This window comes from Hyla sarda, chromosome 12, assembly GCF_029499605.1.
Source record: "Hyla sarda isolate aHylSar1 chromosome 12, aHylSar1.hap1, whole genome shotgun sequence".
Classification (NCBI taxonomy): Eukaryota; Metazoa; Chordata; class Amphibia; order Anura; family Hylidae; genus Hyla; species Hyla sarda.
This window is the reverse complement of record NC_079200.1, coordinates 49,891,773-49,908,964: the sequence shown is the minus strand read 5'-3', so window position 1 is coordinate 49,908,964 and position 17,192 is coordinate 49,891,773. Positions and strand designations below refer to the sequence as shown.

At 39.7% G+C, this 17,192-nt stretch overlaps 2 protein-coding genes across 2 annotated transcripts in view; one reads left to right on the top strand and one right to left on the bottom strand.

The window, feature by feature from the left end:
- SLC13A3 (solute carrier family 13 member 3) overlaps positions 1 to 17,192 on the bottom strand; it is a 44,437-nt gene that overhangs the window by 25,919 nt on the left and 1,326 nt on the right. The window contains exons 2-3 of the mRNA XM_056548290.1: positions 3,575 to 3,840; positions 1,532 to 1,695 (exon numbers count right to left, since the gene is read on the bottom strand). Coding sequence (XP_056404265.1) covers positions 1,532 to 1,695; positions 3,575 to 3,840 — 430 coding nt within the window. The remainder of the gene's footprint in view (positions 1 to 1,531; positions 1,696 to 3,574; positions 3,841 to 17,192) is intronic.
- The window catches only part of LOC130296592 (proline-rich protein 29-like), an 85,363-nt gene continuing 69,269 nt past the window's right edge, over positions 1,099 to 17,192 (top strand). Inside the window, exons 1-2 of the mRNA XM_056548296.1 lie at positions 1,099 to 1,168; positions 3,559 to 3,681. The gene's annotated coding sequence lies outside the window, so the exon portion shown is untranslated. The remainder of the gene's footprint in view (positions 1,169 to 3,558; positions 3,682 to 17,192) is intronic.

Genomic DNA, 17,192 nt, shown 5'->3' with positions numbered 1-17,192 from the left:
GTACTGCCAACCTAATGTGGGGGAACTGTACTGCCAACCTAATGTGCGGGGACTTATACTGCACCTAATGTGGGGGAACTATACTGCACCTAATGTGGCGGGACTTATACTGCACCTAATGTGGGGGGACTATACTGCACCTAATGTGGGGGAACTATACTAATTGTGTGTATGTGTGCGTATATATACATATATGCACGCGCGCGGCATGAGTTTGTGCTTTAGGGTGCACACCCTAATGCAATAGGCTGCGCACGCCTATGCACCTTTGTACAGTTGGGGCCCCTGAAATCCTTCCATATTGGAGGCAGGTAAATTAAACAAACTTGGGCACTTTTCATGCTGACGTTACCTGATTGTTTGGTACCATATAAAATCTTTTTTCTTATACTAAATGCAATCCTACTATATACACCATGCAACAGACATCATGCCCTTGGAGAGATTAGGGCCCAACCCTGTCCCCGACTATGTACAGTATTATTTGTGTACCTTAAGCCCATTGCACTTAAGCGCAGGGAGGGACCAGCTCCAAGTTGTCAATCTGCCATTTAGGGCAGATGGGCAAGTAGGCAGGGAGAGTGTTTATAAGGACAGCTTGGGGCTCACTCTCCCTGTCCACCCCCGGTCATGACACTTACGTGGACCTATTACAATAATATGACAACAGCCACACGACAGTCCAAATGCATATAACATACGCATAAAACCTTCTTTTAAAGGGGTACTCTGGTGGAAAACATTATTTTTTAAATAAACTGGTGCCAGAAAGTTATACAGATTTGTAAATTACTTCTATTAAAAAATCTTTACCCTTCCAGTACATATTAGCAGCTGTATGCTACAGAGGAAATTCTTTTCTCTTTTAATTTCTTTTCCGCAGTGCTCTCTGCTGACACCTGATGCCCGAATCAGTAACTGTCCAGAGCAAGAAAAAATCCCCATAGCAAATCTATGCTGCTCTGGACAGTTCCTGACATGGAACATGTTTAACTTTCTGGCACCAGTTCATAAAAAAAAAAAGTTTTCCACCAGAGTACCCCGTTAAGAAGTAAGTTTGTTTACACTGTGTATCTTGTGTTTAGGTATAAAGTTCTAATTTTCAGATTGTCTATTAACAAGATAGAAGACAAAGAAGAGTACAGGAGACTTTGACCAGAATTTATAGGTGAGACCCACTAGATTCTCAGGTCACCGTGACTTCATAACAAACTATTTAAAAAAATGTCATCCAAATAGCCTCCATTTTACTTTCTTCTAATAAATGTTAATGCAATGACCAAAGAATGGCTTTCAAAATCTCTGCTTGCTGCTTCTAAATGGAAACATTCCCACCAATGGCAATGGCAATGGCCCATCCAGAGAATAAAGATCTGAATATGTCCAACAGACACAGGTTTGCAGTTCAATGGGCGTCTCACAACTAACCTGACAATCGGACATATATGGTGAAAGCTATATATAGGTGAAAGCTTCATTGTTTATATTTGCTTGCTGTAGTAGCAGCTTCCAGTCATTCACCTTGAATTACCTGGCATGTTGTCTTGGCTCTTAATAGCGTTCTCCTTGGCAAATGTTTCGCCAAACAGACTTTTAAGAATAGCATTAGCGATGGGAAGCATCATTGCTGTGGATGCAGTATTACTCAACCACATAGACAGGAACGCCGTTGTTATCATCATGCCCAGTATGAGCCTGGAATAAAATAAAAGTAGATTTACTCTTCTGGGTGTCTGCCAACTGAGTATTTCATTATTACTGTAGCTTTCTATGGTAGGGTCCCATCTAAAATAAAATGTTCTTACATTAAAGAGTACCTGTCATCAAATCATATTTTCTAAACTAACCCAGATTATATTCCCTAACTACTTCTAACACCCCCTCCTGATTTTTTTCTGAGCTTCTATATTATACCTTTCCCCTTGCTCACATTGTGTGAGCTCCAGGCAGGAGAAAGTGGGCGTTCCCCAGCAGGCACAACATCACTGAAGCCTGCAAGAGCTCTGCCTCTCCATGCCCTGCACACATATCCTGTGTTTGGTCTCCTGCCAGGCCAGGAGGAGACCAAACTAACTTTTTGACTTGCACAAGGAAAAGAATAGAGCCACCTAGTGGCCATTTTTTTCAATCACATTAAAAACATATAAAGGTTGAGAATTTTAACAGCAAGTAAATAGCCAAGTGTCTTAGTATTACATAAGGAACAATATTTTAAAAGTATTGTTTGGTGACAGGTACTCTTTAATTTATCTATAATTGGATGTAACTTTGCACATAGCCTTGTTTCTGGTATACAGCTCCTCTGCAGACCTATTTGTCTTCATGACTGAAAATTGAAAATATACCCTGTGTAGTTTTACTCTACTCCTACTGCTTCCCTCTTCTTGCTTACCCACAGACTATCTGAGAGAGGCATGCTAAAGTTTAGGGGTAGGTTCACAGTAACTAATCTTCTTAGGGTTGCCCGCAGAAAATCCACAGTGAATTTTAATACCATTGACTTCATGCTATGTTACGGATTAGTTTCATGTGAAACTACCGTAAGGGTAGACATTGTATGGAGATGGTATTTAATAGAGCTTATCCATGGCACTATAAAAATACTTCACCCTATGTACAAGAATATTACTACTGCTACTTTATGTACAGGAATATTAAACTGCTATAATACTGCCTTCTATGTACAAGAATCTAACAACTATAATACTGCCAATCTATGTACAGGAATATAACTGCTATAATATTGCCTTCTATGTACAGGACTATAACTGCTATAATACTGTCTTCTATGTAGGATATAATAATATTACTACAATTATACTGATTTCTATGTACAGGACTATAACTGTTATAATACTACCCCTCTACGTACAAGAATATAATTACTATAATACTGCCTTCTATGTATAAGAATATATCGACTATAAAACTGCCCCCTTTATACAATAACATGTTTATTATATTACTGCTTCCTATAAACAAGATTATATCTACTATAATACTGCCTCCTATGTACAAGAATATAACTACTATCATACTGCCATTTACATGGCACTACTATCACTACTATAATACTGCCTCCTATTAACAAGAGTACAACTACTATAGTACTGTCTACTTTGTACAAGAATATTAGTAATAAAATACTGCCCCTATGTACAATAATACAACTACTATAATACTGCTCCTATGCACAAGAATATAACTACTATAATACTGCTCCTATATACAAGAATATAACTACTATAATACTGCTCCTATATACAAGAATATAACTACTATAATACTGCTCCTATGCACAAGAATATACTACATTAATACTGCTCCCTATGTACAAGAATATAACTACTATAATACAGCCCCTATATACAAGAATATAACTACTATAATACTGCCTCCTATGTATAAGAATATAACTACTATAATACTCCCTCCTATGTACGAGAATATAACTACTATAATACTGCCTCCTATGTACAAGAATATAACTACTATAATACTGCCTCCTATGTACAAGAATATAACTACTATAATAATTAAATAACTACTATAATTCAGTAAACACAGGCCTTACCGAGCCGGCTGGACTCCTATCAACATGAGCACCTTCAAGGCGATTCTTCTGTGCAGATTCCACTCCTCGATAGCAGAAGCCATGAGAAGTCCACTAAGGAACAGAAAGTTTGTATCCAAGAAGTATTGTGGGCAGACTTTGCTGGAGGGCAGGATTCCCATGAAGGGGAATAATACTATTGGCAGCAAAGCGGTAACAGCCAGAGGCAGCGCTTCTGTGCACCAGTATAAAGCCATAAGTAGGACCACAAAGAGGCATTTTCCTTCCTGCAAATACAACGTCCATAATTATTGTAAGGAGCAATGACAGCACAAGACACTACTCCAAAGATATTGTCTGGTATTGCAGCTTAGCTATTCACTTAAACAGTGTGTAGCTGCAATACCAGTCACAGCCTATGGAAGAGGGTGGTGCTGTTTATTGAAGAAAAAACAGTGCATACCATTTTGTCTAATTTTTCGCAAACCGATTAGAAAAATTACCATGAAAATTAGACAACCAATATGGCTACCATTACAGTTGACTTTATTAATATTTAACCCCTTAAGGACACCTTTGGGACCTTAAAGGGGTTATCCAGGAAAAAACTTTTTTTTATATATCAACTGGCTCCAGAAAGTTAAACAGATTTGTGAATTACTTCTATTAAAAAATCTTAATCCTTTCAGTTTCTGAAGTCCTCTCTGATGACACGTGTCTCGGGAACCGCCCAGTTTAGAAGAGGTTTGCTATGGGAATTTGAAGTACTGAAAGGATTGAGATTTTTTAATAGAAGTAATTTACAAATCTGTTTAACTTTCTGGAACCAGTTGATATATAAAAAAAAAAGTTTTTTTCCTGGAATACCCCTTTAAGGACAATTTTATTTTTGGGTTTTCATTTTTTCCTCAACGCCTTCTAAAATCCATAACTCTTTTACATTTTCATTCACAGACCCATGTGAGGGCTTTTTTTTTTAGCGTACCCAGTTGTACTTTGTAATGACATCACTAATGTTACCCTAAAATGTATGGTAAACACCCAAAAATTATTTTTTGTGTAAGGAAATTTAAACGGAAATCGTAATTTTGCTAATTTGGGGGGGGGTTGTGTTCACGCTGCACACTTTACTGTGAAAATTACATGTTTTCTTTATTTTCTGGGTCAAGGCGATTAAAATGATATCCATGGTTACATACATTTCTATTATTGTACTGCTTTTAAAAAATCTCAAACTTTTTTTTTTACAAAATCAGTGCGTTTAAAATTGCCCTATATTGACCGCCTCTAACTTTCTTATTTTTCCGTATTCAAGGAATGTATGAGGGCTCATCTTTTGCGCCATGATCTGTAATTTGTTTTAGAACCACTTTTGCATATATGTGACTTTGATCGCTTTTTATTAATTTTTTGCATTTTTTTTTTTATGTTTACGCCATTCGCCGTAGGGCATCATTAACATTATATTTTTATAGTTCGGACATTTACGCACGTGACAATACCAAACATGTTTATTATTTATCTTTTTTATGCTTTTTTTGTATTAATATGGGGAAAAGGGGTGATTTAAGAATTTATTGGGGGAGAGGCTTTTTCAAATTTTTTTTAAAATTTTTTTAAAGCTTTTTTTTTACATTCATTTTACACTTTTTATGTCCCCATAGGGGACTATTTATAGCAATCATTAGATTGCTAATACTGTTCAGTGCTATGTATAGGACATTATGCTCTGGTCTGCTGGAAGGCAGATCAGTGCAGAAGACCCTGGGAGATGGACGGAGGCAGGTGAGGGGACCTCTGTCCGCCATCTTGGCTGATCTGATCCCCGCAGCAGTGCCGTGGGCAATCAGATCAGCTATTTTAAATGCTGCACTGCCGCAGATGCCATGATCTTTATTGGTTAATGTCAGACATCAGCGCGATTGCCAATGTCCACCATTACCAGCGGGTCCGCCTCTGTTGACAGCTGCCGGAAACCACCACAAATGAAGCGTGTCCCAGCCGCACCGTATATGTATGGCGCTGTGTGCTAAGTACATTTACGGTGCTTGTCCTTAAAGGGGTACTCCGGTGAAAAACTTTTTTTTTTTTTAATCAACTGGTACCAGAAAGTTAAACAGATTTGTAAATTACTTCTATTAAAAAATCTTAATCCTTCCTGTACTTATTAGCTGCTGAATACTACAGTGGAAATTCTTTTCCGTTTGAAACACAGAGCTCTCTGCTGACATCATGAGCACAGTGCTCTCTGCTGACATCTCTGTCCATTTTTAGGAACTGTCCAGGGTAAAAGGAAATCCCCATAGCAAACATATGCTGTTCTGGACAGTTCCTAAAATGGACAGAGATGTCAGCAGAGAGCACTGTGCTCGTGATGTCAGCAGACATTTCTGTGTTTCAAAAAGAAAAGAATTTCCATTGTAGTATTCAGCAGCTAATAAGTACAGGAAGGATTAAGATTTTTTAATAGAAGTAATTTACAAATCTGTTTAACTTTCTGGCACCAGTTGATTTAAAAAAAAAAGATTTTCACCGGAGTACGCCTTTAAGGGGTTAAAGGAAAACCGTCAACCTGTTCATCCACACTAAATCCAATACACTGGGTTATAGTGTGGGTGAACAGGAGTCCAACTAGGGGTCACTAACTAAAATATGTCCAGTAGGTCCTAAGATATATCCCCCAGAAGATCCTCTGTTGAATTCAGTGAATCACGTGTAGGGGGTTGGGCTTTGCAGGGGACAGGGCTTCGTGACTGCACTTCACTAGGATGTGGAGTCACAGACAATGAATATGTTAATTGTGCTGATGAAGCCCCACCCCGTGTGCGACCAAAAGGGATGTGTGGAGTAACAGCGGCATCCAGGTCATGATACGTAAAACAGAATCTGTTACGATGGAAATTCTGTCCAATGTATCGGCATCATGTAAGAAGAGCTGAAGAGCTGAGCAGATTAAAATATAACGTTGTGAGAAAAGATTAAGTAGTAGTCTTCTGTCCTTAGGAGTCCAGTGGGCGGTCCCATGGTCAATCACTGACTAGGCCCACTGGACTCCTAAATAGTGTTGCTCGCGAATATTCGCAATTCGAATATTATTCGCGAATATCGCATATTCGCGAATTCGCGAATTTCGCGAATATAGCGCTATATATTCGTAATTACGAATATTCGTTTTTTTTTTTTTTTTTTTTTCTTCACAGTACACATCACAGTGATCATCCCTCTCTGCTTCCAGCTTGTGTGGTGTAAAGAAGGCTGTAATACTACTGTGTGAGACTGACGTGCGAAAATTCGCATATACGAACATTCGCATATGCGAACATTATCATATGCTAATTTTCGCATATGCGAATTTACGCGCGTGTTAACTTTGTATATGCCAATATTCACATATGTTAATTTTCGCATACGCGAATATTCGCATATGCGAAAATAAAACGAGAATATAACGAATATGCGAATATTCGCGAATATATGACGAATATTCGTCCATATATTCACGAATATTCGCGAATTCGAATATGGCCTATGCCGCTCAACACTACTCCTAAACCAAAAATGAGCAGAGATTTCAATCAGGGAGTTACTAGCTCTACTAAACTTTTCCCAACAAGACTATATATCAATCTGCTCGGCTTCTGCTCCTCTATAACACGATGACCATAGACTGGACAGCATTTTCATGATAACGCGTCCACTTAAAGTAGCATTCCAGGAATTGATTTGCTTATATACTGCAGCAAAGGCTTTTATAAGAGAATAAAATGGCGGTTTTTGTGTATGCCTTTTGCTTACCTTGTTTGTTTGTTTTTTGCTGATGTGGCATGCATGGGATAGGCTCCACTTTGGTTTACAAATGCGCAATGATGTAGGTTCTGTAATGCAGGCTGAGGATCAGGTGGTTGATCACTCCAGCTGATTACTTTATTAGGCTGCTAGTGCTGAAGGTTACCTAGATTAACTCAGTAGACTCAACAGTGGCTTAGGGTCATTTAACACTGTGCAATTCCGATTCCTTTTGATTACTCAGAGTGAGTTTTTGTCTGTCATAAGGAAAAAGTATTTTGACCTATAATCACAACTAAGGTGTTTTATGTAGATTTTACGTCTTTTGCTCACACATTGGATTTTTACTGCATTTTTTCCACATACTTTTTACAAGATTTTAGCTGTTTTTGCAGTGATTTTCCCAAATCTTGGTAAAAAAATAAAGTCAAACTTCAAGGTACAATCTCAAATTTTGCCATGATTTGGTGAAAATCACAGCAAAAACAGACAAAATCTGCAAAAAATGAAATATATGAACACAGCCTCAGGGAAGATGTATAACTACTGTATATCATGAGCTCATAGAGATAGCAGCAGTATACAGATAGTGCTGGAGGGGAGGTGTATAACTATTATATATCCTGATCCCATAGAGATAGCAGCAGTATACAGATAGAGCTGGAGGGGAGGTGTATAACTACTATATATCATGAGCTCATAGAGATAGCAGCAGTATACAGATAGTGCTGGAGGGGAGGTGTATAACTACTATATATCCTGATCCCGTAGAGATAGCAGCAGTATACAGATAGAGCTGGAGGGGAGGTGTATAACTACTATATATCCTGATCCCATAGAGATAGCAGCAGTATACAGATAGAGCTGGAGGGGAGGTGTATAACTACTATATATCATGAGCTCATAGAGATAGCAGCAGTATACAGATAGTGCTGGAGGGGAGGTGTATAACTACTATATATCCTGATCCCGTAGAGATAGCAGCAGTATACAGATAGAGCTGGAGGGGAGGTGTATAACTACTATATATCCTGATCCCACAGAGATAGCAGCAGTATACAGATAAAGTTGGAGGGGAGGTGTATAACTACTATATATCCTGATCCCATAGCGATAGCAGCAGTATACAGATAGAGCTGGAGGGGAGGTGTATAACTACTATATATCCTGATCCCATAGCAATAGCAGCAGTATACAGATAAAGTTGGAGGGGAGGTGTATATAACTACTATATATCCTGATCCTTTAGAGATAGAAGATGGAGCTGGGAGGTGTAGGGAGGGTACTGGCAGCTAGTAGGAGGGATCTAGTAGGTGATGATGTCATCCTAGTAGTCCACAGGAAGTCAGAATTTGACATCCTGTTGTAAACCTTAGGCACTAAAAAATGTGAAGAATCAGACTTGTGATCACATGACCAAATTAGGAACTAAACACATAGATGCAGCTATGCTGGAATAAAACATATGGTGCTGTATGACCAGTTGTGGTGAGTGTGCATGATGTAGGCATAAAAAAACAAGTGCTTCTTTAAAGGGGTACTCTGCTGAAAACATCTTATCCCCTATCTAAAGGTATATGGGATAAGATGTTAGATTGTGGGGGTACCATCGCTGGGGACTCTCACTATCTCCGCTGCGGCACCCCTGTCATTCGGCGCACAGAGCAAACCCCGCTCTGTGCCTGATGACTAGCGATGCCAGCTGCCAAGCCCCCTCCATTCATGTCTACGGGAGGAGGTGTGACAACTACGTACTAGCCATCATGCCCCCTCCCGTAGACATGAATGGAGGGGGCGTGGTGTGACGTAACAAATGCGGAAGCTGCAAGCTTCCGTGTTCCCGGACGACGACGCTGCCGGTGGGGAGACCCCAGCGGCGGAGCCCCTTGCGATCTAACATCTTATCCTCTTACCTTTGGATAGGGGATACGATATTTTCAGCGGAGTACCCCTTTAAAGGTGCCTAAAGGCCCATTTGCCACATAAAAAGCCACCACTAAGGGGGGGGGGGGGGAGATTGTTACAGATTTTTTTTTTTATGGGCACCGGGGCGGCTTTCGTTGTAGGACAAAGATCCAAATCATCTATTCCACCTGCAATATTATTGGCTGTAGATTTTACCGTCAATCTTGTTTGGAACCATTGTAACCCATGGAAATGTACATGTAAGGATAATACATAATCCACATTAAAACTAGGCTGATTAATAAAATTGGATTATAGCTGCTTACTGACACTGTATTACACAAACATGGATTTAGAGGACCCAAGCTGGCAGCGACGCCACACTTCATGGAACACTGCAAAGATTTTGCTGATGGAAGCAGTTTACACAAGCGGGTTATTGTTCGCTTACAAACTCCGCTTCTGTGCAGAAATTGGGACAATCAGAAGGTCGGCGTCTAATGAGGATGGCAGGGGGTAGTGTTCTCTAACCTGTGGCTCTCCAGCTGATGCAAAACTACAACTCCCATCATGCCCGGACAGCCTTGGCTGTCCGGGCATGATGGGAGTTGTAGTTTTGCAACATCTGTAGGGGTTAGGTTAAAGAACCATGATGTAGGGTATGGTTGACCAATATGGCTGTGTAGATCTCTTGGTAAAGTGGCACATTGAAGAGCCGGGTCTGCAAGAGCGGCTATTAGGCTAGATTTACATTGCTGCCAGGGTCCACTAAAGGGAGCTCTTTTGGCCATTCCATCAAAACGACGGGAGTTTAGCGGAGAAAAATAATAGTACAGTGATCCCTCAACTTACAATGGCCTCAACATACAATAGTTTACAAATACAATGGTCTTTTCTGGACCATCGTAAGTTGAAATCAGACTCAACATACAATGTACAGACAGTCCAGATCTGTGAAACGTGTCACAACTGGAAGAACTGACCAATTAGAATGGACATTTTACTGGTAAATCACCTGTATTACTGAAGTGCATGCACTGACTGACTGTCTGGTTGCGCACCCTACAGTACAGGGAGGAACTACAAGTTCTGTACTACTCTTTACCTGTGCCAGGGTTAGCTTTTCCTTTGGACACCAAGTAAGGGCGGCTCCATTTGGGACACTGTGTGTACTGTATAGGACCCTGAAGAAGACCCCCTCCTCTACATAAACCATTGTTTCCCAACCAGGGTGCCTCCAGCTGTTGCAAAACTACAACTCCCAGCATGCCCAGACAGCGGCTGTCCGGGCATGCTGGGAGTTGTAGTTTTGCAACAGCTGGAGGAACCCTGGTTGGGAGAAACACTGACATAGACAGTGATTTACAGCTTCCAGTAGTTCTTTCTTAATTTTATATGGAAGAACTTGCTTTATCTATATTAGTTATCTACTTATTTTTCTTTAATCCTCACTTTTTCCTATTTTTTGGATGACATTTTGGTGGCTTCAGAACCAATTACCAGGTTTCCATAGAGTTATGGTCTCAACATACAATGGTTTCAACATACAATGGTCGTCCTGGAACCAATTAATATTGTAACTTGAGGGACCACTGTACATGCAAAAAAAAAATTCTAGGCTAAGGCCCATTTCACACTACAGGTATCATCCTGTAAAAAAAAACATCCGTTATTACTCCCGGCAAAAAGTCCTGAAAATGGACGTCAAAAAATCCCATTCATGTCTATGGAATTTTTTAACATCCTTTTGCATCAGGCATGTCCGTTTTTACTCATGTCAGTTATTTTTGCCGGCACAAAAGACAGCGCATGCACAAATTTTTGGTTCGGCAAAAAAAAAAATGGGGAAAAACCGGATGTTCAAATTTAACATTGAAGTCTATGGGTACCGGATGTTAAAAAAAAAAAGATCCGTTATCATCAGTTATTGTCAGGTTTTTTAACATCCGTTTTTTGTACTGAGAATTCTCAGTACAGCTTTACAAAAAAAAGGATTAAAAACCTGATGGAAAAAACAGATGTAACTGGAAATATCGGATGATAACGGATGAACAACATCAGGTTTTTTAAGAAAAAAAAATTAAAAATAACGGATGATGGTGATCAGTAATTGCAGCCGGTTATTTTTCATCCGTTATTGTTAAATAACGGCAGCAAAAAAGCAGGATGATACCTGTAGTGTGAAAGGGGCCTAAACTACTGTAAACTACCAGATCCCGACGGATCTCATTCAAGTCTATGGGATCCACCATTTTTGGGGCCGTTCAGCACAAACGGACCCAGAATGGGGTGGAGCACAACAGCATTGTGAACCTAGCCTTAGTTTTTGGGCCCCAGCTGTGGCCCATAGAGTAGGATTCCTGAGGTGAGGGCCGTTAAAGGGGTACTCCAGTGGAAAAAAATTTTTTGCTTATCAACTGGTGCCAGAAGGTCAAACAGATTTGTAAATGGCTTATTTATAAAAATATTAATCCTTCCAGTACTTCTCAGCTGCTGTATACTACAGAGGAAGTTGTATCCTTCTTTTCTGTCTGACGACAGTGCTCTCTGCTGACATCTCTGTCCATATAAAGAACTGTCCAGAGCAGGAGAAGTTTGCTATGGGGATTTGCTCCTGCTTTGGACAGTTCCTAACATGGACAGAGGTGTCAGCAGAGAGCACTGTAGTCAGACTGGAAAAAAAATTCTAAATGAAAAGAACTTCCTCTGGATTATACAGCAGCTGATAAGTAATGGAAGGATTAAGATTTTTAAATAGAAGCAATTTACATATAGAGAAGTAGAGGAATGTCCAGCACAAAGCACGATGCAAGATGTAAATTTATTGAAGATACACACAGCAAACAGCAACACGGATCATGGAGTAAAGTGACGCGTTTCAGCAACCTTGGTCGCCTTAGTCATACAAAATTTACATATATGTTTAATTTTTTTTTGGCTCCAATTGATTTTAAAATATTTGTTTTCCACCAGAGTACCCCTTTAAAGTAAAAATGTTGCACAGGATTAGAAAAACATGGCTGCTTTGTAGAAACCACACCACCCTTGTCTACAGGTTGTGTGTGGTATTTCAGATCCAGCTTCATTCTCTTTGATAGAGCCGAGCTGCAATACCAGACACAACCTATGGACAGGCGTGGAGCTGTTTGTGGAAATGTACACATGGAAAACTTTCTTATACTGACAAGAAGTTGAGCAATCCCTCACTATATATGAGTTATACTAAGTTTGTTGTATGAAGAGAGTGCTCACATGATGAACTATATATATATATATATATATATATATATATATATATATATATATATATATATATATATATAGACATCCCTTCCAGGACATACACTCCTCTTTTCCATTTAAAGGGGTATTCCAGGAAAAAACTTTTTTATATATATCAACTGGCTCCAGAAAATTAAACAGATTTGTAAATTACTTCTATTAAAAAAATCTTAATCCTTTCAGTACTTATGAGCTTCTGAAGTTAAGGTTGTTCTTTTCTGTCTAAATCCTCTGTGATGACACCTGTCTAGGGAAAACGCCCAGTTTAGAAGAGGTTTGCTATGGGAATTTGCTTCTAAACTGGGCGTTTCCCGAGACAGGTGTCATCAGAGAGGATTTAGACAGAAAAGAACAACCTTATCTTCAGAAGCTCATAAGTACTGAAAGGATTAAGATTTTTTAATAGAAGTAATTTACAAATCTGTTTAACTTTCTGGAGCCAGTTGATATATATATATATATATAAAAAAAAGTTTTTTCTTGGATAACCCCTTTAATGGAAATATACAATACACTAAATATAGTTGGTGCCCAAAAACTGTGCAGAATAAAAAAACAAGGATGGTCTGTGATCAGTCGAATAAGATTTGGTGCCCTGATTCCAGCAGTGCTTCACTTTATTGGTATGCCCCTGGTTCCCGATTGGTAGGAGTTTTTTGGTTTTACTACTATTTTTTTTTTTTTAACTATGGATGCTAGGTGTGAATAATGACCCCAGGTCACCTTTAGGCTACATTCACACTACCATTGCGCCACTGTTTTTCAGCGAGAATAGTGGGACAAAAAGACAGTGCAAGCAGTATTTTTTTCTCCTGCTATTCTCTCCGCCAATCCCGACGGCCGTCACACTACCGTCTCGTAACAGTAGTGTGAAAGAGGTCAGGCAGGATTAGAACAAAAAAAAAAGTCTGTCTGTTTTTTGAAACAGCGCCACTCTTGTCAAAAGGCAATGCCTGGTATGGCAACTCAGCCCCATTTAATTAAGTGAGGAAGCAATGCAATAGCAGACATTGCTCACACACAAGAGTGGTGCTGTATTGGGAAAAAAAAATAAGATCCCCTTTATCTAAGTCTTTTTAAACTATTTAAAGGGTCATAGCATAATGAACAAATTCTTCAGTGTCTACCATTTTCGCACCACTGCAGATACTAAGGAAGCTCCGGAGTGAGGACGGCACCATACAACTTACAGGTCAGGTGTCTGGACCCCTGTGAATGTCTGAGAGTGGGACATTTGGGTGAACTGTAATCATGACCCCTTAAAGGGGTACTCCGGTGGGATTATTTTATTTTATTTTTTTAAATTAACTGGTGCCAGAAAGTTAAACAGATTTGTAAATTGGCACAAGGAAAGAATGGAGGATGGCACTCACCCAGATGGAAGCTTCAAATATACTTTATTATACAAACACGGTGGCGGTGTCAGGCAGGTGAACAGACAGGAACGCCGAGGGCCTCGCTGAGGCCCTCGGCGTTCCTGTCTGTTCACCTGCCTGACACCGCCACCGTGTATGTATAATAAAGTATATTTGAAGCTTCCATCTGGGTGAGTGCCATCCTCCATTCTTTCCTTGTGCACATTTGTCTATCAATCTTAGGATTGAGCACCGCAAGATTTGGTTTTGCTTCGCATTTCCACCTGTAGCTGTCTTACAAATTACCGTATATACAGCAGTGCCGGATCGTGTTTCTACTAGGGGTACTCCGGTGGAAAACTTTTTTTTTTTAATGAACTGGTGCCAGAAAGTTAAACAGATTTGTAAATTACTTCTATTAAAAAATCTTAATCATTTTAGTACTTTTTAGCAGCTTTATGCTACAAAGGAAATTCTTTACTTTTCGAATTTCTTTTTTTGTCTTGTCGACAGTGCTCTCTGCTGACACCTCTGTCCGTGTCAGGAACTGTCCAGAGTAGCATAGGTTTGCTATGGGGATTTTCTCCTGCTCTGGACAGTTCCTGATACGGGCATCAGGTGTCAGCAGAGAGCACTGTGGACAAGACAAAAAAGAAATTCAACAAATTAAAGATTTTTCTCTGTAGCAAACAGCTGCTAAAAAGTACTGAAAGGATTAAGATTTTTTAATAGAAGTAATTTACAAATCTGTTTAACTTTCTGGCACCAGTTCATAAAAAAAAAAAAAAAAAGTTTTCCACCGGAGTACCCCTTTAAGTTTCAGTGACCCTACAGTGACTCATCAAAAGGGGTATTCCCATCTGGACACTGATGGCATATTATTACGATATGCCATAAATGTCCGAGAGATGTGGGTCCCACCAGCCTAGTTATGGCCGCTGGAGGTAGTCAGGAAACAAATAACAGTCAAACTAGTTTTATGCAGCTGTGTAACTCCCATAGAGGTTAGTGGAAATTGCGTAAACAGTTTGGTACCAATAGCTACACTGTTTCCGTAACTTATTAGTTACAAAGACAGAATAACTCACAATGCTAGGGGGTTTAGGCAACTCCCATTAACTTTAATGGAATTTTTGCATAAAACAGTTGGCTGAGCTCTTTTTGTTCTCTGGCAGCAGCAACTTGGTCAGAGGGCGCCTAAATCTCGAGACTGAAATGGGTCCCAGAGGAGGGACCTAAATTTATTGGATATTTATGGCATATCCTGTGGCTATACCATAAATGTCCATATGGCAATACATATATTCAGAACTGAAGAGTGGTTTAGATATCCTACCACCAGGACACCCATTGTCTGATCTCACTATCTGTGTCCAGGAAAATAGGCCTAACCCCCCATTTTGTTGTTTCTACTGAATTTTGACACCTATGTGAATGAAGAGCTGTAATAAATAACTAGTTAAGTCAATTATAAACTAATTTATTAAGTAATCTAATTCTGATGGTCTAGACTAGAGTCAGCAATGGCACCAGATAACCCATTCAGGGTTACACATTGTTCTTGTGCAATGTGAAAACAAAAACTTAATTGTTTAATTTATTTTTTTTGTCAATGTGGAAGTGAAGAACAAAGTCTTGTGGTCTTGAGTCGTGAGTACAGATAGGCTTATCCTTATTCATTCATCTAAACCTGGCTATAGAAATGTAAATAATGGATCAGCCGCAGAACTCAACTCAGCCAATCACTAAAAACTGGTGTCTGGGGGGGAGACATTAAAGGTAAGTATAGGTAAATATACACACAAGATCATTCATCAGCCATCAACTGTCTCTATCAATCTCTCCATATACATAAATAGTTGGCTTGGCTATTCATGTACTCTAAATGGAGGGTGGGGGACTACCTTTTTGAGCTCAAAATGATTGGGCAATTGAAATCCAGAGATCTTTATCTCCTTTATTTTCCATTCAGAGGGGGGGGGGGGGGGAAGAGAGTGGAGAGGACCCCATACACATACACATACACATAGATAGTCACCCCGTCCCACCAAAATTGTCAAGTTTTGATGAATGGGGTTATCTTACCTAACATTACTCTCCCCTATGAAAATACCAGACCCATATTTAGGGTGGTTACTTGTGTCGATACAAAATACCTGCCATGGTTAAAAATAAAAATGTGGTGTTTTCTTGGGGTGTGGATTAATATGGGGTGTAATTTTACCCCTACTATTCCTCAGGAAAATGTATATTTAGACTTGCTGTTAACATTCGTACATTGTTGCAAACCTGCTGAGGCCCCCTGTACTATGGTGCTAGTCAGCAATGGTTCGTGTAATGTGGTACCAGAACCCCTGCCCCCCATACTGGGAAACAAACTGCTGCTGTTCCCATAAAAATACATCTTGAGCTCTGGTCATATCTGTTTTAGAGCCAATGTTCCAGATTCCATCCCAGAGCAGTAGGCAGCGCTATTTACAGTAAAACAACATCTCACACGCCGGTCTTAAAGGGGTACTCCACTGGAAAACTTTTCTTTTTTTTTATCAACTGGTCCTAGAAAGTCAAACAGATTTGTAAATTACTTCTATTTAAACATCTTAATCCTTCCAGTACTTATCAGCTGTTGTATTTTCCAGAGGAAGTTCTTTTCTTTTTGAATTTCCTTTCTGTCTGACCACAGTGCTCTCTGCTGACACCTCTGTCCATTTTAGGAACTGTCCAGAGCAGGAGAGGTTTGCTATGGGGATTTGCTCCTACTCTGGACAGTTCCTAAAATGGACAGAGGTGTCAGCAGAGAGCCCTGTGGTCAGACAGAAAGGAAATTCAAAAAGAAAAGAACTTCCTGTGGAACATACAGCAGCTGATAAGTACTGGAAAGTTTAAGATTTTTAAACAGAAGTAATTTACAAATCTGTTTAACTTTCTGGCACCAGTTGATTTAAAAAAAAAAAAGCGTTTTTCCAGTGGAGTACCCCTTTAACTCAAAGGAGTATATAGGATGAGCGGCAATATGACGTATGATGCCCTAGCACCAAGAAGAAGAACGGGGCTAGGGCTCAACTTCACATTGCTGCTCAGCAAGTCACTGGCCGAGGAAGAACATCGCTGCATGACGCATTGACCACAGGGAACCAGGATGAGGGGGCACAGTAGGAACCGACACTAAGGACTGCAGCAGGACAACGGAGGCTCCAAGGGAGCACCGGGAAATAAGTAGATGTTTATTTTTTACAACAGGCAGACAATGTTGCTAAAAAAAATCCCTATTCCAGAGTACTCCATTAATGTGCACTGGATAAAAAAAAAAG